Below are 26,376 nucleotides of genomic sequence, written 5' to 3' on the forward strand. Positions count from 1 at the left end.
TGCCCACCGTGGGTTAGAGGCGGGGAGGCCTGAGAGCCGGGCAAGGGCTGTCGCACATGCGCCTTGAGGGAAGATGGCACCTGCCGGCTGCTGCTGCTGCTGCTGCTTCTGGGGCGGCGCTGTGGCCGCCGCGGGCGCCGCCCGGGGTGTCCTGCTGCTGCTGCTGCTGGGGGTCCTGTCCGCCGTGCCGCGGCCGGGAGCCCTGGCCACCGAGCACTACTCGCCGCTCTCCCTGCTGAAGCAGGAGCTGCAGCACCGGCAGCAGCAGGAGGCCCCGGCGGGCGGCGGCGGCTGCAGCCCGCAGTCCGGGGACTGGGGGGACCAGTACTCTGCCGAGTGCGGCGGTGAGTGGGCGGCGGCGGGCGTCTAAGTCGGCCGGGGCCACGGGGCGGCGGGGCTGGGGTCCGGGGCCGGGGTACGGGCCGCCCGGGCCTCACGCCTCCGGCTGCGGCGCGCGATCCGCGGGAGCCGGCTCCGCCAGGGGTCCTGTCGGGCTGCTTCCCGCCGCTGCCACCCACGCCGCCGCTTGCCCTCCTGCAACCGCCTCTGGTCAGGGCGGCGAGTCGAGAAAAGAGCTGACGGCATGCTCCCGGGGCCAGGGCGGCCTCTCCTGAGTCTGAAGCGACTGTTGGAAGGGTGGCAGGGGAGACGGCAGGTGGCCCGGGACAGCCCTGTTCCCGCCGCCGGCCTCCCGAGGATGCCGAGGGGGCGAGGGAGGGGCGGGCGGATGAGCACCCACCCCGGCGTCTTGCGGAGCCCGCCCCGGGAGGGAGACGCCTGGCCCATCTTAGGCCTGGAAATCAGGTTTCCTGATCTCCTGGGTTAATGTCTCGTATAAAACAGTTCCTAAAAATTCGATCCCTGGAATGGAAAAAAAGAGCAAGCCCTTATCTGCTCGTTGACATCCTGCTTCCAGTTGTTTAACCTGCGATCTGTCAGGTGTCTCCCAGAGTGAAAGAAGGCCCCTGCAGGCCTTGAGCCTGTGTGTCAGTGCCGTGTGTGTATTGGAGCTACGCCAGCTCATTCATTAAGAATGGGCGCTATTAGCTTCAGTTTAATAAATAATAGCAGATGCCTCTGGAACGAAATACATGTGTACATTTTTTTTTGTTTTGAAGTTCTGTCGTGGGTCTTTTTACCCATCAATCCCCTCCCTTTCTCTTTCCCCATTCTCTATGTGAGTTCCCTTATAGTTTGCTTTGGGAAAGACCTGGGTCTACCAAACTCACTAGGAGATGGTTGCTTTTAAGACTTGGCAGCGGTTTTCTTTAGCATTGTGTATCTGGGAAAACAATACCTTTTTTTTTTTTTTAGTTGAGATGAGACATCAAGATTAGCACAATCTGATTTCCTTTTAGCACAATCTGACTTCCTTGAGGAAGTGTCACTCACTGAGAGGTATGTGACTTTTTTTATTTTGCAGTAGGCGGTAGCTGGTAACAGCATAACACGGCTAGCCTTGCACAGTGGAAAACGAATGGCGTTTACTTGCCTCTGTCACTTTCTGTATCTCTGAGCTAGTGAATTACCTGTCTTTGTAAAATGCCTCCTCTGTAAGTGGAAAGCACTGTTCACCTAATTGTGGGGTTTTATTTTCCTCACGAGGGTGCTGTGAGGGAAATGAGAAGTAGCCGACATATATAGAGTGCTTGCTGTATGCCAGGTGCTGTTCTAAGTGCTTTAGGTCTATGAGCCTAGTATATTAGTCTGTCAGAAAAACAGTAACCACCTCATTAGATGGTGGCTCATTTTCTCAGATGAACAAACTGAAACATAGTGAAATTGTCATCTTCTTGAGATCCCACAGCTGCCAAAGGAGGAACCCATGTAGTCGGGCTCCAGACAAAACCTTTGTCTTCACTAAGTTGTTGTAGGTAGGCAAACCACATCTGTAGTATTTACTTGCATATGGTGCATGTTGGGTAAATTTCCGTTTCTCCTTTGGTCATGTGGTGCTTACTGGCTAAAGGAGCCCCAGCGTTTAGACAGTGGAAGGTATATATTGATTAATACTATGAAATCTATTGGTATTATTGATGTCAGTGCCTCATTTGATTCTTTGGTGTCAGGCTAACCACCAGTATTTAAGAACCCTTGTTCAAGCCAGCTCTGACTTGTATTATGATTTTTCCCTGGAGGATGAACACTGTATCATGAAGCTTTAAACATAATTTATTTAGATGTTTCTACCTTCTTTTTCTCTCTCCCATGTAGTACTCATTTTTTCTAGCTTGGAATTTAAAATGTACTGTTGCAAATGAACGACCTGAGTCTTTCAGATCACCTCCTCTGGCTGTGTGAGTAGCTGCCAACAGGTGCTAAATGCGGGCAGCTGCCGCTGTGGTCACCCAAGAAGTCATTTCCAGAATCAACTACTTGGAGCTCCAGCTGTTTCCCTCAGCTTTCCTGGCTGCAGTATGCGACAAAAGCCATCTCTGTTGTTGTAGGGGCTACTGAAATACTTCTCATTTCTCCCTCTTCGCCCTGGACAACTGTGTAGAAGCTGGACCCTATGAAACCTGCTTCATTTCTTCTCTGTCCTAGGATGTGGGGATGAATTCAGGATTTACAACTAACCATGCCATAGCCTGAGGGGCAGCTGATGCTCTGTATCTGGAAACTCATTTGAGCAACATTAGGGTCTAGACAAATGTCAGGATCCAGAACTAGTCAGTTCTTCAGAATCATACAGACTTGGCTTTACTAAGCATTGATCATGCCATCGTCTCTTGCTTGCCTGTCCAGCCACAAACCTGTTCATATCAATCCAGCACATATACTGAGGACAAGCACAGCAGCACAACCACTTTTCAGAATCTTTCCCACAGCTTTCAGGTTCAAATGGCTGAGCTGATGCCTGCTTGGGTCTAAATTTAAATCTGCATAGCTCCTTACAAGCAGTATGTTTATTCCTTTGAGACAGAACTGCCAGTGATTGTACATACAAGGACAATGGCTAGTGGGAGCCCACCAGTCCAAAAACAACAGACTGGCAATGGCTGGCCCAGCTATACACACCACCATCACATGGAATCCAGGTCCCAGGGAACAGCCTAATTGTTCAGTGGGCTGAGTCCTACCCAGATCCACTGCAGAGGTTACCGGCATGGATGCCCCTCTGGTGCCATATGTCTCAGCCTGAGCTTTGCATGTTTCCCGTTCCCCCTTTTAACATTTTCTATTCCACATTTTTACCGTACCTTTTTGATTTTTGATTTTATTTATTTTTACCTTTTTACTTGAAAAGCATATATAACCACAAATTTGTCTTCTCTGTTTACTTGTAGAGAAAATAATATTTTTAAAAAAGGAACACTGTATTGTACATATTTCAAAAAGTAAAATTCCTGTTGCCAAAGCCCTATCTTTAATTTGTAACTGTAGAAGGAAATAATGAACAGAAGTATTTTTCCAATTCTTTCCTCACTTTTTTAGTTATATCGTCATAAACACTCTGCAATCTTTTTTAATCCTTTTGATAGTGAAGTAGGTGCTGTTGTTTTTTTCTATTTTTTTAGAGACAGGGTCTTGCTCTATTCCCCGGATAGTTCAGTGGTGCTATCATAGCTCACAGCCTCGAATTGCTGGTTTGAAGCCATCCACCTGCCTCAGCTTCCCAAGTAGCTAGGACTACAGACGTGTGCCACCATGCCCAGCTATTTTTTTTTTTTTTCTGTAGAGACAGCATCTGGCTATGTTGTGGTCAAACTCCTGGACTCAAGCAGTCCTTCCACCTCAGCCTCCCAAAGTGTTGGGATTACAGGCGTGAGCCACCATGCCTGGCCAATGCTGTTTTTAATTCCCATTTTACAAACTGAGACAGAGAAGTTAAGGTTACACAGTGAAGAGTGGAGCCAGGATTTGAACCTGACCTGGCCATTTGTGTGTTATCTTCAGTAATTGTTGCATATTAGTATAATTTCTTACTAATATTAATGATAAAGTCCTATACCTTCAAGCTTTGTTGAAAGTTACATTCTTAAATCACTGTTAGAATTTTGTATTTGACTACAAATACAAGGATGCTTCACCGAACCTAGTATTTTGAACTGCATGGCTAGTATGGGTTTGTTCTTTCATTGAAAAAGTATTTGTATACCTACTAGATGCTACTTAGTATTCTGGACCCTGGTGATGCAGCACAGCTGACTGAGTTCCTAGTGTGGATCCTGTGTCTTGATGAGGGAAGAAATAAGTACAGTTACATACCATTTAACAACAGAATATGTTTTGAGAAATGTGTCGTTAGGCGATTTCATCATGGTGCAAACATCAAAGAGTGTTTACACAGACCTAGATGGAATAGCCCATTACACACCTTGGTTGTATGGTATAGCCTGTTGCTCCCAGGCTACAGACCTATAGCATATTACTGTACTGAATACTATAGGCAGTTGTAACGTAGTGACAAGTGTTTGTATATCTAAATATAGAAAATGTACAGTAAAAATATGGTATTACTGTCTTATGGGACCATTCTCATAGATATGTGGTCCATCATTGGCCAAATCATTATGTGGCGCATGACTCTATATAGTAGGGCCTGGTAATACATGCCTTGAAAATAAAGCAGTGTGACAGGATAAAGAGCAGTGTGCAGGTGCTACTTTAAGAGGTGGCCTGGGATGGCTTCTGGTAAGGAGACATTTGAGCTGAGACTTGGATAGAGTGAGATTTGGAGTGATCTTAGAAATATCTTAATTTGCCACTCTAATTTTATAGATCTAGTGAATTAAGGTCTTGTGAAATTGTAACTTGTTCATTGATTTAAAAATTCAGGTTCTCTGCTCTTCTTTTTTTTTTTTTGAGATGGAGTCTTGCCCTGTCACCCAGGCTGGAGTGCAGTGGTGTGATCTCAGCTCACTGCAACCTCCGCCTCCCAGGTTCAAGTGATTCTCCTGCCTCAGCCTCCCAAGTAGCTGGAATTACAGGCGCCTGCCACCAAGCCCAACTAATTTTTTGTATTTTTAGTAGAGACGGGGTTTCACCATGTTGGCCAGGCTGGTCTGGAACTCCTGACCTCGTGATCCGCCCACCTTGGCCTCCTAAAAGGCTGGGATTACAGGTGTGAGCCACCACACCTGGCCCTTCTGCTCTTCTTACCAAAGCTAAACTATATCTCTTTCAAATGTAGTATGCATCATGTATTAAATTATATCTTTATACTCTTTACAGACAGTATAAGGTATATTTTATGGTTCAAGCATATGCATTTCTATAAGTTGTTTTAAAAATACTTTTTTTCTCCTTTTGTCTTGAAAATGTAGTAGTAACAAGAACAGTGAGTTTGTGAGAATCTTTTTTCCAATGCCTTCAGCTTTTTTTCACTGCTCTTGAGTGATGCAGCCCTGTACTTGATGTCTTAATTTTCTTTAGTTTGTTGAAATTAATGAACCCAGAATTGTGTTTGTTCTATTTTTTCCGCAGTTCTTTATGGAAAAAGGCATTTAGAGTCTGTCTGTCCAATTTGGGAATTATGAGCTGCCAGAAAAATAAGGAAGTAGCTGTGAACCTAGCTCTGTGTTTTTGACAAAATTGGTAACACTGAGATTGTCGGTGTATATGGTAGCTTTCTTAATTAAGGAATTAGCCATTTAAATACGTGAAGTCAGTCTTTTCGCTCACGGCACATAGATCATTGCTATGCCTAGAGATGGGAGAGAATCAACAGAAGGAAACTTATGGTATGAGAGCTATTTCCTTTTTTTCTCTATGAGGAAGTTGAGAACCACATTTTGTGCTCAGTCATAGCAACTGTGGTAACCATTACTGTGAGTGTATTTAGTCAATCCTTTCGTCTCTTGGCTCTGATTTTCTGTGTTTGTCATCGTACATAGTTTCATGGCAGACCTCTTCATGTCTTGTTTTTCAAGGCGTACCTGAGTAAATTTGCCAGGGCAACGTTGCCGTGCTCAGAGACTGAGGCACAGAGTGATGAAGAGATTGTGATCTTGCCACATCCTGGCCCCTGTGCCATTGCCAGAGGGTGTTTCCCTTTTACTCACTGAATGGCATCTTTCAGAAAATCCTCTGGTTTAGAAGTAGCATTTTATAGCTTAAGCCCTACGATGATGGCAGCCTATCATTCACTTTTTCACATATATCTGTTGTCATTAAGAGTTACATCTACCTTTTAAAAGATCTACACATTGCTAAACCTGTTCAGCTTCAGGTGATAAGGGTTAATTATTATTTTTTAATCTCTGGGTGGAGGCAGAAGTTACGTGGCTTGGGTTTTAGAACCTACTTGGAGCATGACTGTAGGAAAGTCAAGGCTCTTCAATGTGCACCACTCAATGTACAGACAGCTTAGCTTCATTGCACTCGATAAATACATGACTAACTTTTAAAACTTCTCCCTTTCACAATGGGTTGTTTTAAAGAGGTCATTTTATTTGGGCTCATCTTATCTTGCAGATAGAATAAATACACGATTTATCAAAGTAGCAGAATTTTAATACTTTTAACTTTGGGTGAATGCTTTCTGACATTTTCCTTTTCTTATGTTTTGGTTTTACTTTTTTATTGAAATACAACATATATACAGGAAAGTACATATGTCCTAAGTGTAGATAACTCAATATATTTTCATAAGCTGAACAACTTATGTAATCAGAAAGAACCGAAATCAATAGCTGTCTGTTTTTAAGATTGCCGATAGTCTCATTCCATGCTAACCCTGGTTTCATTTGGGAACTGTTTCGCCTTTCTTTATATCTGATTTAGGGTCCAGCACCATGCAGTGGACTTACACTGCACATGTGCTGGCATTCTTTCCGTAGACTTTCACTTAGGAATCAGTTGGTGCATGTCAGGACCACCTCTACAAGAGAGGACCAGTTGTCTTCTCTTGCACCTTTTCCCTGCTGGTGTTTGCGATGTTCTCAGTGACTCTGTATTCCCTTGTCACTAATCTTTTCATGTCAGTGCCTGGCTCTGCTTCAGCATTCCCTGTGGAGTTGATGTTGTCTGCCAGTATGTGTGGGCTTATGAGAAAGCTTTTAGCTCTTAAAAGTATGTGTCACTTTGAGCATCTGATGCATCTTCAGTCTAGTGTATAAACTTACGCTAAGTAACTGCCCTTTGTGGGGAAGGCCTGGCCACCCGGTTTGTTGGTTAAGGCATCCTTCTTCTGTTCTGCTCATGTAATTTGCTACTGTGCCTTTTTTTCCATCCTGTGCAGTGAATTCCTTTTCTTTTGATTCTTTACACGTGTTAATATTTGTATGTGGGTTAAGATACCTTTGATTCGATTACATTCAAGCTTTATTAAAAAACAAAACAAAACAAAACTTCTGTCTCTTTAAGATGGCTTTTGTGGATCCTTGGTTCCAATGGATTAATTATATGTTTACTTTATAATTTAATACTCAGCAGGCAGTCTCTATTTTCAGTTTGCTTTACGATAACACATCTCAGGTACTGATGAATATTTCATTTCATTAAATGAAGCATATAAATTCTTCAGAGCATTTTGTCTGTTATTACACTCTAAAAGGAATTTACCCCTTGGGACCATATTTCGGGGCCATTGAGCAATGTAGTATATGATGTCAACTGTGGTTGTATTTTTTTTTTTTTTTTTGAAATGGAGTCTTGCTCTGTCGCCCAGGCTGGAGTGCAGTGGCGCGATCTCCGCTTACTGCAAGCTCTGCCTCCTGGGTCCACACCATTCGCCTGCCTCAGCCTCCCAAGTAGCTGGGGCTACAGGTGCCCGCCACCACGCCCGGCTAATTTTTTTGTATTTTTAGTAGAGACGGGGTTTCACCGTGTTAGCCAGAATGGTCCCGATCTCCTGACCTCGTGATCTGCCTGCCTCGGCCTCCCAAAGTGCTGGGATTACAGGCGTGAGCCACCATGCCTGGCCACCTGTGGTTGTCTTATATGTGCAAAAATTGATAAAAGCAAAAGACACTACAAGTTGATACCACATAGCCACCTGGCCTTCAGGTAGTTCTTCCAGCCACAAGAATTCTGCCTTCTCTTCCCAGGTTTACCCTGTACCTGGGATTAGGATTGTCAATAAATAAGTTGTAGCCTATCCAAGCTGAAAGCCCAGTCATCCTTGTATTCAAGTAGCTCAGTGTACAGTCTGTTATAACTAGGTGGTTGAGTGATGAGTGCTACCCAGCAGCTATTGATTTCCTTCTAAATTGGCCATGGGTTTGCTGCTTATAAGCTTTCAGTCAGTTTTCTCACACACATGGATGTGTGAGAAATACATGCTACTGCCAGTGCCACCTTCTCTCCTTCCTTGGAGGTGATGACTGTCATCTTATTTGACTAAGAAAGAAGCAGTGAGAAAACAACTTCCTTGCTCCCCACCACCCCAGCTGCTGGCCTGCTGGCAGATGGACTGGTCGATTTTGCTTTCTGTGCTGTTGTGGTGGCTGAGTGGCCGGTGCCTCTGCCTAGTTCAGCTCTCTGTTCACTGGCTGTCATTTCCTCTTGTCTTCCATCAGCATACAGATGCTCTTAATAACTACCATCCTGAAAAGACAAGCAACCAAGATGACCACACATCCCTCTAGCTGCTGCCCCATCCATCTACCTCCTTTTACAACAGAATTCCTCAAAGGAGATGTTCATATGGACTGCCTCCACCACTCCACTTTCTCTTGGACCTTCTATGGTTAGCTTTTGTCCTCGTCACTGTGCCAAAACTGCTCTTCTTAAGGTCAGTTGTGTGTGAGGTTTAGGAGGAGAGGAAAGAAGTTTCAAGACACTGCTATACCTAAATTGTTCTTACTAGGACCCAGCATTGGCAGAAAGAGTTGCGACAAATGTACCGTGTTCTTCATTGCTGTGGCGAGACCCGGCTGTGCTATGTCTTTGTTTTGTGACTTTAAACATGTTCATTAACCTTGAGTTTATTTCCCCATGTGTACAGTGGGCATAGTGTGCCTTGTACCTACCTTGGAGGATGGAGAATCAAAAGAAATAAGGTTTGTGGAGGCATTTGGAAGCTGGGAAGCACTGTGAAGGCCAAGATAAGCTTAAAGAAAGTAGATAGAAAAATTTAACAGAAAAACTCTACGATTTTAGCCTATAAGCATATACTAACATTTAACAATCCTTTTCTATGCACAGGGCTTTATACCTTTATTCTTTACAGTAGCCCTGTGAAGGTACCTGGGGGTGGTTATTTCTGTTTTACAGATGAAGGAGCTGAGGCTAAGATGTACTAAAGGACTTGCTGTAAGTCAAACAGCCAGGGAAGCATCCGATCTGGGTTAGTCTGACTCCATAGCCCTGCCCTGAACCACTGTTACATTGCCTTCAAACTAATTAATTACGTTTGAAGTCAGGGAAATACTAGAATTAATTATAAGACCTAGTTCTTTGAAAATACAGCTTAAGATTAGACAGTTATCTAGCAAGCCTAATCAAGAAAAGTGAGAAGAAACAAGTGTTTGGCTTGAGGAATAAGCAAGTAAATAAATATGAAAATCATTACAATAACTATGTCCAGCTTTATGGCCCAGATGTAGAACCTTTCAAAGAAATGGATAGTTCTTTTAACAAAAGATAAATTGCTAAGTTGATTCTCCCACTATCTCTTAAATGTTCATCTTCACCAGGGTCAACTCTTCTCTTATTTTTTTTTTGTGAGACGGAGTCTCGCTCTGTCACCCAGGCTGGAGTGCAGTGGCCGGATCTCAGCTCACTGCAAGCTCCGCCTCCCGGGTTTACGCCATTCTCCTGCCTCAGCCTCCCGAGTAGCTGGGACTACAGGTGCCCGCCACCTCGCCCGTCTAGTTTTTTGTATTTTTTAGTAGAGACGGGGTTTCACCGTGTTAGCCAGGATGGTCTCGATCTCCTGAGCTCGTGATCCGCCCGTCTCGGCCTCTCAAAGTGCTGGGATTACAGGCTTGAGCCACCGCGCCCGGCCTAACTCTTCTTTTATTAAACGTAAGCTTCCTAAGCTTTCTTAGAGATTGTACTTACAGTCTCAGCTTATCATCCACTGTAAGTTAATGATTATCCAATCATCACATCCATATCTGTAGCATTTACCTTTCTCTGGACTTTCTTAACTACATGCTAGACAGCCTCCAGCATAATCACTTGACTCAAACCCAAAGTTAGCTCTTGATTTCCCTCTAAAACCTCTCTTCCTCTTAAACTCCCTGTTTCCGTTGATGGCACCACTTCTTCCCTCATTGCACAAACTGGAAACCTGTGTCTTTTCCCTCTTTCTGTGCCTAACTCTTTCTCAAGGCCTTGTGCTTTTTACTTGCTGTATCCTTTAGACTGTGACCCTCTGTTTCAACTTGATGGCTGCTGCCGCCATTCAGACTTTGCTCATTTTTACTGGCCATGGCCTCCCACCTGCGCCCTGCTCCCCTTGCCCCTTCTCTCCTCAGACACCTGTTAGTGATGTCACCTCCTGCTTAAACCCACCCTGCCTTCTTAGTTTAATACTAAGAAGAAAGGGAATAAATGAACTAGATACTGAACTTGAGCTGCGAGAAGAGGTAATAAGGGAAATTAGAAGGCCTAAATACAGCAAAGCTGGTATAAGTGAATTAGAAATAGAGCAGCAGTGGAATTGAGAAATAGACCTAAGAGTTGTTTTTTTAAAAAAGGATGTTTAAGAAGTTCTGGAGGTCTGTTTCACATCAGTGCACATATACCTAATACTACTGAACCATACAACCTAAAAATGGCTAACATGGTTGCTTTTATCTGATGTGTGTGTGTGTGTGTGTGTGTGTGTTTTAACCACAATTAAAAAAAAGCCCCTTCCCCCCGCAGGAGAACAAATTCTTAAGTGATTAAATAAAACAAAAAAGAAGAATAAAATAGATAAGTCTGATGAGGTGACCACAGAAAGAGGGAGCAGGTGCGAGCATCATTTGTGAACGAGAGGCATGTGCGGAGCTCTAGAGGCCGTGAGAATGAAGAGACAACTGTGCAGAAATCTCTGCTAAGGAGTTAAACTCTGACGCAATGAAGAAATGTCCGGAGATGATGTAGAAGAACAAGATGGAATTCTGTGATGCATTTTCACATGGTTTCTGTAGTAATCAGCACTAATTTTACTTGTACAACGTAAGCAAGGAAGAAAACTAATGCTTTTCCTATCCAAGGAAATTTATACAATTTACGTACAGCTGGTTGAGCTGTAATTATTTATTATATTATGTAGTTATTCTTTAATACAATCATGTATGATAGTAATTAAAGCCATTGTGAGTATATATTTTAAGATTGAAGAACAAATTTAACCTCCTGTTGCAAACAACTATAGTTATAACTCTAGCAACTATTTCTCTATTGCAGACCTTAGAAGATGCATACATAGTTGTAAAAATTTTAAGTAAAATATTAGTAAATTGAAACCAGCAAGCAATTAAAAGAATAATCTACCTCAATCAGAGTTTGTTTTAGAAGTACACAGATGGTTCAACTTGAAAAAATTAATTGGTTCATAAGCCAAAAGAGAAAAATCATAGAAACATCTAAATAAATCTCAAAAGGTGCTTGATAAAGGTCAGCAAGCTCTCCTGATTTAAAGTTTCTGGTAAAAAAAAAAAAAAAAAAAAAAGAATAGTTCTTTTAATACAGTGAAGTATATCAGTCTCAACTTATAGCCACCACAGAGCAGCTTTCCACTGGATGTTGAGAAATGTTAGATGAAAAAGTTTTATCAAACGTTGATGAAATCTTAGTTATTAAATGAAGTATTAATGTCAGGAATAAGCAGGGGTGCCTGTTAATCACTGGCGTTATTGAGCACTTTTTAGAAGTTTCATCTAGTATAATAAGATGCTAAATGAATATAAATATTTTAAAAGACCTTGATAAAATTACATACAGATAATACAGTTATCAACTGAATAAATGGAGACATTAATAGGGCTGTAAAGAGTTCAATAATGTGGGCAGATAAAATATTCAGCACTAGGCAGTTAGACAAAGGATTTACCACGTGCTGGTATTTCTGCCTGACTGCTCTCCCAGTGCCGTAGCCTCCCATGGTGAAATTCTTAATTTCCTTCAGGTCGCCTTCCACTTATTCATGGCTAAGAGCACAGACTCCAGAACCAGACTGCCTCGGTTCAGGGAGGCCTCCACTGCTTTGCTAGAGGGTAGTCTCAGGAAGATTACTGTAAGTTCCTCGGGTTCATTTTCCTCATCTTTGAAATGGGGATTTAAAGGTTGCCTGTACAAGGTAACTATGTGTTAGCTGATATTATTCACATCCGCGGGAAGCTGACCAGGCCACGTCTTCCTACTGTGCTGTCATATGTAGCTTTCACGCTGTTGTTGGTTTACGTTTCTTTGTGTACTTTGATTGCTATCAGTTTTCCCACAGGGAACTATAATCTCTATGTAGAAGAAGCGTCATTTCTGGTTTTGCTCAGTAGAGGCTAACACAGTGATAGGAACATAGTAGATGCTCAACAAATATGTATTGAATCAATGGTTATCAACCCAATTTAAAAAAATCACATGTAAATCCTATATAAAATGTATGAAGTGTCATGTAGTTTAATAAAATATTTTAAAAGATAAAATTTTATAAAGAAGTATTTATTCTCCTATTAATCTACAATTTTAATGCCATCCTAACACAAATCATAGAGAGATTTTTTGTTTTGGAACTTAAAAAACTGAAGTTTATCTGAAGGAAGAATGTTTATATAAATAGCCAAGAAAGTTTTGGAATAAAATTGATAATAGCTTTGCTTTATATTAAAATGTATGTATTGTGTATCAAGATATCACCCTCTACCCCATATGTACAATTATTATGTATCAATTAAAAATAATAAAAACCAAAAAACATTTATTGTGAGGCTACAATAATTGAAACAATGTGATACTGAAATCAAAACAAACAGATCATTATAAGGGATTAGAAAGTGTAGAAACAAAAGTTTCTTATAGAGAACTAAAAATTTATTTTAAAAATATTAAATGAAAAGTGATATATAATCGTAAGTTTAAGTAATTAGGAGAAGATTTAAGTCAGGTGCAGTGATTCATGCCTGTAATCCCAGTATTCTTTGGGAAGTTGAGGCGAGAGGATTGCTTGAGCCCAAGTGTCCGAGACCATTCTGGGCAACACAGTGGGACCCTGTCTTCACAAAAAATAAAAATGAAAAATTAGCCAGGTGTGGTGGTGCACGCCTGTGTTCCCAGCTACTAGGGATGCTGAGGTCAATGCTGCAGTTAGCCGAGATTGTGCCATTGCACTCTAGCCTGGGTGTCAGAGTGAGACCCTGTCTCAAAAAAAGGAAAATAAAATTTAATCAAATGGGAAAACATTTACATTATATTACTAAGTTAAGAGGACAGGTTACTAAGCAATGTATCTCATTCCATTCTCACATTATCCTAATGACGATAGTGGTAGGTAACATTTTTTTTTAGCTCTTTCTGTGTGTCAGAAACTGTACCATATGCTTTTCATATATTTCCTTATTTAAATATTACAACCACCCTGAGAAGTTGATACTATTATTGACCGTATTTTGCAAATGAAACTGGAAGATTACAATGGCTGAGAGCCAGGAAGTAGTAGCAGAGAGCAGGAATTCAAATCCAGACTGTCTGATTTCAGAATTACCACTTTTTATTACGTATACCAAAATTTTCAGTGGTTCTCAATGAATGATGCCATTCTAAATGATTTTTACTTATGTTCTGCAATTTCTGTATATTTCGTATTTTCTACAATGAACATGAACGTGAAATACTACTGTAATTTTTAAAAACGTAAATATCCATGCGGAGATTGGACATTTGTTAGAGCTGTTGCTGAAGTTGCACTTAAATCTTAAAAAAATGTTTTTTAACTTATTCAAAAAAAATTTATGGGTACATGAATATTAGTTGTATGTATTTATGGAATACATGAGATGTTTTGATACCAGCATGTAATGTGAAGTAAGCATATCATGAAGAATTAGGGGGGTGTGCATCCCCTCAAGCATTTATCTTTTGAGTTGCAATCCAAATACATTCTTTAAGTTATTTTAAAATATACAATTAAGTTGTTATTGACTATAGTCATCCTTTTGTGCTATCAAATAGGAGGTCTTATTCATTCTTTCTGGGTTTTTTTGTAACCATCCCCACCTCCCCGCCATTCCCCTACTATACTTCCCAGCCTCTGATAACTATCCTTCCATTCTCTATGTCCATGAGTTCAATTGATTTGATTTTTAGATCCTACAAATAAGTGAGAACATGCAGTTTGTCTTTCTGTGCTTGGGATATTCCACTTAACATAGTGATCTCCAGTTCCATCTATGTTGTTGCAAATGACTGGATCTCATTGTTTTTTGTTTTTTAGACGGGGTCTTGTTCTTGTCGCTTAGGCTAGCATGCAATGGTGTGATTTTGGCTCACTGCAACCCCTGCCTCCTGGGTTTGAGCGATTCTCCTGCCTCAGCCTCCTGAGTAGCTGGGATTACGGGTGCCTGCCACCAGGCCCAGCTAATTTTTGTATTTTTAGTAAAGACGGGGTTTCACCTTGTTGGCCAGGCTGGTCTTGAACTCCTGACCTCAGGTGATCCACCCACCTCGGCCTCCCAAAGTGCTGGGATTACAGGCTGATCTCATTGTTTTTTATGGCTGAATAGTACTCCACATTTTCTTTATCCATTCATCTGTTGATAAACACTTAGGTTGCTAACAAATCTTAGCTATTGTAAACAGTGCTGCAGCAAATACAGGATTGCAGGTATCTCTTCCATATACTGATTTCCTGTTTTTTGGGTATATACCCAGCAGTGGGATTGCTGGATCATATGGTAGCTCAATTTTTAGTTTTTTGGGGAAACTCCAAACTGTTCTCTATTGTGGTTCTGCTAATTTACATTCTCACTGCAGTGTACAAGGGTTCCCCTTTCTCCATATCCTCACCAGCATTTGTTATTGCCTGTCTTTTGCAATATACACCATTTTAACTGGGGTGAGATGATATCTCATTGTTGTTTTGATTTGCATTTTTTGATGATCAGTGATGTTGAGCACTTTTTCATATGCCTGTTTGCCTTTTGTATGTTTTCTTTTGAGAAATGTCTATTCAGATCTTTCCCCATTTTTTCTTTGGATTATTAAATTTTTTCCTATAGAGTTGTTTGTGCTCCTTATATATTCTGGTTATTAATTGCTTGTCAGAGGGGTAGTTTGCAGATATTTTCTCTCATTCTGTGGGTTGTCTCTTCACTTTGTTGCTTGTATCTTTTGCTGTGGAGAAGCTTTTTTTAACTTGATGTGATCCCATTTGTCCCTGTTTGCTTTGGTTGCCTGTGTTTGTGGGTGTTGCTCAAGAGATCTTTGCCCAGACGAATATCATGGAGAGCTTCCCCAATGTTTTCTTGTAGTAGTCTCATAGTTTGAGGTCTTGGATTTCAGTCTTTAATCCATTTGGATTTCATTTTGTATATGGTGAGAGATAGGAGTCTAGTTTCATTCTTTTGCATATGGATATTCAGTTTTCTCAGCACCATTTATTGAAGAGACTGCCTTCCCCAGTGTGTATTCTTGGCACCTTTGTCAAAAATGAGTTCGCTGTAGGCGTGTGGATTTGTTTCTGGGTTCTCTATTTTGTTCTGTTAGTCTGTGTGTCTGTTTTTATGCCAGTACCATGCTGTTTTGGTTACTATAGCTGGATTTAAATACTCTTAAAGATTTCCTTTAAAAGAAAGTGTAGAAACAGATCCTAATGTCTATAATGTATTATAAAGGTGGCATTCAAATTGATAATTTAACAAGTGGTGCTGGGACAACTGGCTAACCATTTGGAAAATAGATAATTAGGAATTTTTTTCAATACCTTATGCATGGATAGGTTTAGATGACTTAAAAATGAGCAAAGGATATAAGCGATTTACAAAAGAGGAGATACAAATGGCCAATAAACCAAAAGTTTAACTTTATTAGTGCTATGTTCAGATTGGGAAAGACAAAAAGAATGTCAGTACTCTGGAGGGAAATGGACCTTCTCAAACTGCTAGTGGGAATGAAATTGTTATTATATGCTAGGAAGGAAATGGGGCAATATATATGAAAAATATTAAAATTGTGTACACCCTTTGACTTGACAATTTTATTTGTTGGAATCTATCGTAAGTGGGTACATTTTCAAAATTATAGGTCAAGAATACTTACTGAAATACTGTTCATATTGAGAAAAAAGTAGGGACATCCTAAGTATCCAATGATAAAAGTATGGTTAAGTTCCATATTATGGAATGCTGTGCAGCCTTTTACAATTATGTAGGTGTATATTTATTGAAACTGAAATGGATTCCACAAAAGAGAGGGATTGTTAGAATAAGGCCATGTATACACATTGCTTAGCACAGTGCCTGGCATATAGTAAGTAAGCTAAGTTTTCTTAGCTTAGAAAAGGCAGGAGAAACAGGTTATAAATGTGTAAGTTTCCAAAATATCTTTCGAGTCATTATTCTCCAACCGTCTGCCAGGAACCATTACTACCTTCATTCTTGTGGGACTAAAACCTTTCCCTGGGGTTCAGATCAGGCTTTCTGCAGTCTGACCCCTCACCTTCCAAACTCATACTTTTTCTTTTCCAACACAAACTCCCTGCTCTAGCCAGGGAGTAGAAGTAGGAGTCTCCTCACTGCCCTTTGCATTTCCTTGCCTTTGCACCTTCGTGTGTAACACTTGTCATCCTATCCAGAATACCCCTTCCCTTTCTCTGCCCCAGTCTAAATCCATCCATTCTCTTTTCCTTTCTTTTCTTTCTTTCTTTCTTTTCTTTTTTTTTTTTTGTGAGACAGAGTCTTACTCTGTCATCCAGATTGGAGTGCAGTGGCATGATCATGGTTCACTACAGCTTCGACCTCCTGGACGCAGGTGATCCTCCCACCTTAGCCTCTGGGTAGCTGGGACTACAGGCATGTACTACTACACCCAGCTAATTTTTTCTTTTGTAGAGATGGTGTTTTGCCATGTTGCCCAGGTTGGTCTCAAGCTCCTGAGCTCAAGGGATCGGCCTGCCTCAGCCTCCCGTGCTGGAATTACAGGCGTGAGTCACCACGCCCAGCCTCCATCCATTCTTTTAAACCCTGCTTATGCCTTGTGAAATTTAACATTGCAGCTTCAGTAATTATTCACCACCCCAGGGCTTCTTTGCCATATCATGTCTTGCTTCTTATTGTTAAGATGTACAACATGTGAGAATTTAGCTGAATTATACGTTCTTTGAGGACACAGACTGATTTTGATATTATAATTTATTCTCTCCCTCAGATGGTTCCTTGAACATAATTTAATGTTCTTTAATGACTGCTGAATTAGAACATATCTTTTTTTGCAATAATCTATCAAGGTGAGATGTTTTAATATAAAATTAACCATTTTAGAGCAAACAATTCAGTGGCATTCACCACGTGCAACCATCTAAAGCTGTTTTCAACACTCCAAAGTAAAACTCCTTATCCATTAAGCAGTTTCTCCCATTCCCTCTTTCCCCTGTCCCCAGCAATCACCAATCTGCATTCTGTCTCTATGGATTCACCTATTCTGGACATTTCATATAGATGGAGTCATATGATAAGTGACCCTTTGTGTCTGGCTTCTTCCATTTAGCATAATGTTTTGGAAGTTCTTCCACATTGCAGTGTGTATCAGTAGTTCATTTTTTGATGGTTGAATAGTATTCTACTCTGTATATACCACGATTTGTTTATTCATTCATCTGTTGATGGACACTTGGACCGTTTCTACCTTTTGGCTACTGTGATTAGGGCTACTATGAACATGAATACACAACACTTGTTTGAGTCCCTTTTCAATTTTGGGGTATATACCTAGGAGAAGAATAGCTGCATCATATGGAAATTCTGATTCACTTTTTAAGGAACTGTTTTCCATAACCGGTGTACCATTTTACATTCCCACCAGCAATGCACAAGGGTTCCAAGTTTTCTACATTCTTGCTATCACTTGTTATTTTCTGCTGTTTGGTTATAGCCATCCCGGTGTGTGTGTGAAGAGGTACCTTATTGTGGTTTGATTTACATTTCCCTAATTGGTAATTAGTAATGATGTTCAGCAGCTTTTCATGTGCTCAATGGCCCATACAGGTCCTTTGCCTGTAAATTGTGTTGTCTTAGTTGGGTTGTAAGAGTTGTTTATATATGTTGCATACTGGACTCATAGTGTGTATCTTTTTTTTTTTTTTTTTTTTTTTTTTTGAGTCAGAGTTTTGCTCTTGTTGTCCAGGCTGGAGTGCAATGGTGCGGTCTCGGCTCACTGCGACCTCTGTCTCCTGGGTTCAAGCGATTCTCCTGCCTTAGCCTCCCAAGTAGCTGAGACTACAGGCGCCTGCCACCATGCCTGGCTAGTTTTTGTATTTTAGTAGAGACAGGGTTTTGCCATGTTGGCCAGGCTGGTCTCGAACTCCTGACCTTTGGTGATCCACTTGCCTTGACCTCCCAGAGTGCTGGGATTACAGGTATGAGCCCCCGTGCCTGGCCTAGGGGGTATCTTTTAACATTTAAGTCTCCCTGGTTTGGCTTATTCTCCCTTTTGTGATTTTTTTTTTTTTTAATCTGTGGTAAATGCTGACCCATAGATGTTCAACTGAAGGATCTTAACAACAATATTAGTTCCACATGTGTCCTGAGACAAGCATTGTACTAGTACTATTTCTGTCCTGTTGCCTTTAGATAAGTTACAACCTATTTAAACCTCATTTCACCATCCAGGAAGCTCACTGGCTTTGCTCATTTGAGAATGGTGGTGAGGACCATTACTAATGGTTGTGCAAGATACTTGCAAACTGTAAAACATTACCCAATTATAAAAGTAGGATACAGGTTGCTACTTCTATTTTTCGTTTTCTAGAGACAGGGTCTCACTATTTGAGACCAGGCTGGTTGGTTTGCTGTTGCCCAGGCTGGTCTTGAACTCCTTGCCTCAAGCAAGCCTCCTGAGTTGCTGAGATTACAGGTGTGAGGCACTGTGCCCAGCTGGTTGCCACTTTTAGTGTTGTTCACACCTATTCTTATTTTGGTTTTGTGGATTCATAGTGTCTGATTCATAATTAAGCACCTAAGAGCATAAATTAAGGTGTAGAGAATAACCAAGAATGCTTGCCTTTCAGAGTCATCCTTTTTGAACTTCCATGACTCAGACTGTGAACCCAAGGGATCACCACCCTGTGACTCCTTGCTTTCCCTCAACACTGAAAAGATTCTGGTATGTATCTTCTCTCTGTGTTCTGTTTTTGTGACCTGAAGTCCAGTAATACTAGTTCCAAAAAGCGGAAGTCGCCTCTGTCAACTAGAAGTTGGGCCTCATTGAGTCTATATGCATAGGATAAAGATAGGTCGTCTGATATTTTGTCACATTGAATTATTATGACTTATGCATTGGACGGTTGATCATTCAGGACATAGAACTTTTAATTTGCAAGTCTCAAGAAATAAAGGGGACATTATAGTTCAACCTTTTTTCTAGCAGCCTTGTGTATTTGGAGGTATAGTAGACTCTTATTTTTCCAACCTTTGCATATGTGGGTATCTTTTGTATCTATGTTTTCTATCAGTACCAACTGAACTATACAGTGGACCTCTCCATTTCAGGGGTGAATACTTGACGGTAGGTAATGTTTGCGTCTGCCCTATCCATGTTAGTGTGTCTCCTCCTCCAGCCTGGCTGCCTCAAAGGGGATGGGTCTTCTTTTTGTTCACACTCAACTCTATGAAGCTGATTGTTCTTTCCGTGTACAAGTTTAATATATTTTTTTCTCCAGGCCTTTTCCTTCAACATCTGCATAGATACTCTTTGCATCTTCAGTTTAAAATTTCCTTTTAAGATTTTTTTTTTTCCTCAAACAAAGCCTTGCCTTTTCATGTCAGAACTACTGAAGATGGATTGAAACTGCAAACTAGAGATCGGCTGCTTTTACCTAACTCGCTGCATAGTAATCAACTTGATATATGGAAAACTCTTGAATTAGACTTGCCTAAAACCAGAAGGGGCCATCTTGTAAAGCAGTGAGTTGGTCATCTCTGAAAGTGTTTAAGTAGAAGTTGGATAATCCCATCTTGTATAGGCAGTTAGATTCTTAGAGTTATGAAAGTCTTCTTACTGAGAGTAGTTAAAATATTTTCTACTAGTTGCATTTCCAGTTTAAGCTAGTGCTAGCTAGTGTCCTATGGGAGAAAGCTCATTAGTCTTGGCCTTTCCTTTTCCTGAGGTTGAAATATGGGACTTAGACTATTCATTTATTGATCCAGTCTCCCAATATTTATTTTGTACCTATTATGTGCCAGGCATTGCACTAGGTGAGTATTAGGAATACAGCAGTAAGCCAGATAGTGTTGGTCTCTGCATTATGTACAAGGCATTGTGCTAGGTGAGTAATAGGAATACAGCAACAAGCCAGATAGCGTTGGTCTCTGCGCCATGACTTCTATAGTCACCAACCAAATCATTATGCAAATAAACATAAAAGTCTGATTGTACACATCATATGAAGGAATAGCAAAGGGTCAACATAATCTCCCTTTATTTAGGGGTATCGGGCAGTTCAGCTTTCAGGAACTGAAATGTAAGCAGGGATGAGAAAGTTGGATTGAAATTAGTCTACTAGTGATGTTGAGCTGTGTGTTCAAACTTACTTGAGCATAGCTTCTCAACTTTATCCAGAGGGGATACTATAGATGCAGTATTAGAAATAGGAAAAATTCTTTTTCATCAAGAATTTGATTTGTTGTTTGGCCAGGCACGGTGTCTCATGCCTGTAATCCCAGAACTTTGGGAGGCTGAGGCGGGTGGATCACCTGAGGTCGGGAGTTCAAGACCAGCCTGACCAACATGGAGAAACCCCCATCTCTACTAAAAAAATACAAAATTAGCTGGGGTGGTGGTGCAAGCCTGTAATCCCAGATACTCAGGAGGCTGAGGCAGGAGAATCATTTGAACCTGGGAGGCAGAGGTTGCGGTGAGCCAAGATCGTGCCATTGCACTCCAGCCTGGGCAAAAAGAGTGAAACTCTATTTCAGAAAAAAAGAATTTGATTTCTTTGTACTATCCTTCTCCTGCCCACTTTCTAATGAATACAAACAACTTGAAATCAAATATATTCTTCAGTGTACTCTTCAGGTTGCTTAGCAAACAATTTGTGGAATTTTATTTCTGTCCTCATCCCAGTATCTTTTTGCAGAAAGGCTTGGCACATGGTAGACTCTCCTCAAATATGAAATAAAGCAATATTTACAGACTCTTTTTCTTGGCTCTAAGCAATTTACTTGCTTTTTTTCCCAGCTTCACTGAGGTGTAATTGACAAATAAAAATTATATATTTACAGTGTATAATATGATTTTATATACATATATATAGTGAAATGATTGCCACAATCAAGCCATCTAAGCAATTATTTGGGGTGCAGTGGCACAAGCAGGGCTCCCTGCAGGCTCGACCTCCCAGGCTCAAGCCATCTTCCTGCCTCAGCCCCAACAAAAGTAGCTGGGGCTATCGGTGTACATCACCATGCCCAGCTAATGTTTTTTGAACTTTAGTAGAGACAAAGTCTCACTGTGTTGCCCAGGCTGATCTCGAAATTCTGGAGCTCAAGTGATCTTCCTGCCTTGATCTCCCAAAGTGCTGGAATTAAAGGCGTGAGCCACCATGCCCCATCTATCTAAGCAATTTATTAAGGAGAAAAATCTTTTGCATCTGTGAACTTGTCCATAAACACTTGACAAAGAGGAAGGACTCATATTCTGATCACACCCAGCTGTATACCATCAGTAACACCCTTACGCGTTGTTCAATCTGCCACATCTTGAAGCTTTACCGGGTTCCATGTGTGGAAGCTCCTAGCTGCCTAGCAAAACTGGAAGGAGCTGATAAGAGTTTCCCTCTCGTCATCAAGGTTTTACTGAAAGCCATAAAGTGTAAAACATTCCCATAATAGTGGCATTTTCTTGCTTCCACTTAAATCAAATGTAGCTGTAATTTTTTAAAATACAGATTTTAATACAAGTTTTCCTTCATTTGTGATAAGCTAAAATGTATGCTTCTTTTTTTTTTTTCCCAGAGCCAGGCCAAGTCTATTGCAGAACAGAAGAGATTTCCATTTGCCACTGATAATGACAGCACAAATGAAGAGTTAGGTAAGATTTGAATCTGGTAATATTCCTGTAATATTTGCCTCAAATTTTTGGTTAGATGCATAGCAGGAAGACAGGATGGTAAGATGTGGAGAGACTGGCTTTGCCAATTTGAGCTGTTTGATCTTGCATGGAGCATTCAGCCCTTGTGACATTCCATTTATTATATGTCAAAAAAAAAAAAAAAAAGGTTTGGATGGAATAATCTGTTTCAGCTCTCCATTTCTATGGAAATTAATAATTATGGCAGTGAGGTCTTATGAGCTGTTCTGATTCAGTAAAAGGTTATTTGTGTGCTGTCATCAGATGTGAGCAATGAAGAAGTGAAAGCAGAATAGAATCTCAGACTACCTACTTTTCTGTGTAGTGAAATAGCAATGTTGAAGTTATTTTAACTTAAACTTTAAGTTATTTTACTCATTTGGCTAGTCATTTATTTTTGGGTCTAAGAATGTGGGTGTAGAAAAATTGAATTCATTCATATCTGCATGAGTCACATAGTTTGGTGTGTTCATTGCATGTTTTAAAACAGGCTGATTTTGTCAGTGTCAGATATGCACTGGGTGTGTTTCCCTCACTGTCTAGTGAGTTTACATTTGAAGAAGTGGAGACAAAATTGAATATAGGGCTGAGCAGTGCAACTGGGCAGTCTATTGAAGCACATGTTCTCGCATGGGGCCCAGTCGCCCAAAGCACCTGCAGGAATTCTTCTCTATCTAATTTAGGCATAATTATTTTATCCTTACCATGGCCATACATGTTTGATATTAAGATTAAGTGCTCCTTATACTGGCTTCTTTCCTGTTAGTGTAGGGTCTTCCTCTGTGGCCCAGGCTGGAGTGCAGTGGTACAATCATAGCTCACTACAACTTTGAACTGGGCTCGAATGATCTTCTTGCCTCAGGCTCCTGAATAAGTAGGATTACAGGTACACACCACAGTGCCTGGCTAATCTTTTTTTATTTTTTGTGGAGACCAGGACCCCCCATGTTGCCCAGGCTGGTATCAAACTCTTAGGCTCCAGGGATCTCCTGCCTTGGCCTCCCAGAGTGCTATTTTGAAAATGCTGATTACCTTGTGGTGATATTCTTTGAGGAGGCTTTGACGACTGCCCTTTAAGACATCAGATCTAGTCTTTTCTGAAGTCCTTGGATTCTACTTAGAGTAGTATTTATTTATTAAATAATGAGTTCAGAGCCTGATATGTGCCAGGTCTGTTTTGTTCTCCAAGAATAATCCTAGTAGACCCTGGGGTAGTGTAGCGCCTGAGCTGGCCTACGATCTTTTGTACCCAGTATTTTGTCTTGAAAAAATGGCATCTGTGAACATATACATTGCTCAGAGATGTGGGGTTGCTGGTGAGTAGAGATTTCTGAGAGAAGTCCAGTTATACCAGCTTTTCCTTTATGTCTTTAGACTCCTACAGCAAAATTTAGATCCTAATAGTTATTTGTATTTGCACAAGATTTGGATTATGATTATTCTTTTTTTTTTTTTTTTGAGACAGAGTCTTGCTGTGTCACCCAGGCTGGAGTGCAGTGGCCCAATCTCGGCTCACTGCAAGCTTTGCCTTCCAGGTTCATGCCATTCTCCTGGCTCAGCCTCCTGAGTAGCTGGGACTACAGGCACCCACCACCAAGCCCGGCTAATTTTTTTGTATTTTTAGTAGAGACAGGGTTTCACTGTGTTAGCTAGGATGGTCTCGATCTCTTGACCTGGTGATCTGCCTGCCTCGGCCTCCCAAAGTGCTGGGATTATAGGCGTAAGCCACTGCGCCCGGCCGATTATTCTTTCATTAATAGATACTTCTGGTTTTGTTCACAAAATGTTGAGTTTTAGGTGGAGAGATTTGAAAACTGCATTTGATTTGAAGTGGAATTCAATCACTTCGATGTGGACAGCCATTTAAATATGTTCCTAAAGTACAAAATTTATCTCTGAAAATCATATTTGTTTTTATGGCTCATTGATTGATTTGTTCATTCAACAGATATTTACTGATTATAGGATAATAAATAGGAAATAAAAATTTAGATTTGAAAGGAATCTTTAAGAAAATTTTCTACAGGCATATTAAGCAAGACCCAGACAGTTATGAGAAGTGACTGAGGTCCCCATGATCACACGGCTGGTGAGTGGCAGAGCCAGAATCCGAGCTCAGATCTTGGCTTTCTGCGCAATCGTCATCTTCCTGCATTCAAAGAAGTACAAGTTTATGTTTTTATCCATGTTCATCTGACCATTAAGGAATTTCAGCCACTTGGCCATCCCTCCAGTGCACAGTGGTTTGGGAACTGCCTTGAATTTTCTCAGCGTACCAGGCTCCCTGGGAGGTTAGGCTCCGGAGCCAGGCAGCTTGCTGCCTTCCTCTCACTCTCTGCTTATGGTCCTTGGACAGCTTGTTTAACCACTTTCTGCTTTATTTCCTTGTCTGCAAAATGGGGTTAATAATTGTACCTACCTCATTGCAGTGGAGGAGCAAATGAGTTAATACTGGTAAAGGATATTACTATGCCTGACACATATTAAGAATGCAATGCCTGTAACCACTGTGATTCTTGCTGCTGTTTTCACTGCTAATATTACTGCCCCCATCCCCTACAACCTCCGCCAAAACTAAAGGTATCCTCTGGTTACCCGGAGGTTAGCTAACTGAATGGTATCCATTGTCAGCATTCTGAACATGTATTTGGGCTTAATTTATCTTTCCAAAGAAAGTAGGGCAAAAGGGCTCTCTTTTTATTTTGAAGAGTGCCCCCAGAAGTGCTTATATTATTGTGGTGTTCAATATGAACTTTATTTTTACTTTATTGATTTATGAATATATTTTAAACTCTTTCTGCATTTCATATCTATTTCTGCTTTGTTTAATGTTTTTACTACTTTTAACTGTCAGGAAATATAAGCTCTTAATGACAGTAAAAGTTTTCGTTGCCCGTCTTCTTGAACACTTATTTGGTCCTAAAGGGTATTGCAGTAAAGTTTTACAGAAAAGCTTTTTTGCAAATAAATGTTATCAAAATAGTTATGTTGAGTGATGAATAAAATGTTTTTCAAGGATTTTGGGGGGCCTAAGGGTTAAGCAGTCAGGACAAATTTTATAGATAGTAATGTAATCTAGAAAATTCAAAGATTGTTTTTTGGATGGGTGGCAGAATTTAGTCAGAATATTGCTGTGTTTTCAGAGATTGTCCTGGCTCTAATTTCAAAATACCACTCTCCTAAACAATGTGATACAAAATGATTCATCTTTAGTGTATACTTTGAGTAGCGTTTTCACTATATTTTGAATGGGAGAAGTAGGAAAAAGACTGTCATTGCATTATGGTGGTTTGTATTATCCACAGTTAAGCATTATGTTAACATATTTGAGTCCCTGTTTTTGTTCTTACTAGGTAATTGGCAGTAAATTTAGCACTTTCAGGAATTGAAATTTGTGATGCTGTTTGGGTATTTCTCATAACATTCACAGTAAAAATCACATTGCCATGTTATGTGGACATTATTTAGGCTTATTACTAGCTTTTGTGATAGCTAGGAGACATCACAAAGGTTATTTGGGATCTGAAAATGAATGATGGGCTTAGAAAAAGATAAGTATCTCTTGTAGGCAGATATTTTATAGATGACTTTAACAATTTAAATCTAAATGGAATTGGAAGGCTGATTAGCAAGTGCAGAGTGGTGAAAGTGGAAGAATTCACTGACACCTTATTAACTTCTAGGTTTTCTTTCACTGCTTCCAGTGCTTGGAGCTGCCTTTGGAGATTTACCAAAGAAGTTAGTTATTGATTCTAGTTTGAGCTACTTTATTCTTTCCTTTAATATTTTTGTATTTTGTTTCACAGCTATTGCTTACGTCTTGATTGGCAGTGGTCTCTATGATGAAGCAATACGGCATTTTTCAACAATGCTTCAGGTAATTTTTCTTCTTATTTATGGAATTTCGAGTTTATGGTCATGCCAAAATATGGACTAATGCACAGCTGAAGTGCTGTAATACAACGTGTTTTTAAATTATACAAGAAAGCGAAAGAAATTGGTATGGACTGAGCACTTTCTTGGTGCCAGGCCTTGTGACATGCTTTCATTTAATCTTTGAAAGATTTTAAATAAAACTTCATTTTAAATGAGAAAAAGGGAATCTAATCAGGTCAAGCAATTTACTCATAGTCTCCCGACCATCAAGTTGCAGAGATGGGATTCAAATGCAAGCTTTAAAAAAACATTAGCATCAGTTCACTTTCCTCTCTACCACAGTAT

At 40.5% G+C, this 26,376-nt stretch overlaps 1 protein-coding gene across 23 annotated transcripts in view; it reads left to right on the forward strand.

Moving 5' to 3' along the window:
* Nucleotides 1–52: 52 nt before the first annotated feature.
* The window catches only part of TTC13 (tetratricopeptide repeat domain 13), a 101,991-nt gene continuing 75,667 nt past the window's right edge, over nucleotides 53–26,376 (forward strand). For 21 of the 23 annotated variants that reach the window (XR_012416180.1, XR_012416142.1, XR_010587788.1 and 18 more), the window contains exons 1-4: nucleotides 53–344; nucleotides 19,097–19,191; nucleotides 22,041–22,116; nucleotides 25,962–26,032. Coding sequence is in view for 20 of the 23 variants with exons in the window: in XM_005539794.5 (XP_005539851.3) it covers nucleotides 74–344; nucleotides 19,097–19,191; nucleotides 22,041–22,116; nucleotides 25,962–26,032 (513 nt within the window). In the remaining 3 variants the exon portion in view is untranslated. Of the gene's footprint in view, nucleotides 345–1,314; nucleotides 1,399–19,096; nucleotides 19,192–22,040; nucleotides 22,117–25,961; nucleotides 26,033–26,376 lie in introns of all 23 variants that reach the window. The other 2 variants (XM_073998319.1, XM_073998288.1) reach the window with 1 other exon arrangement.

This window comes from Macaca fascicularis, chromosome 1 (genome assembly GCF_037993035.2).
Source record: "Macaca fascicularis isolate 582-1 chromosome 1, T2T-MFA8v1.1".
NCBI lineage: Eukaryota > Metazoa > Chordata > Mammalia > Primates > Cercopithecidae > Macaca > Macaca fascicularis.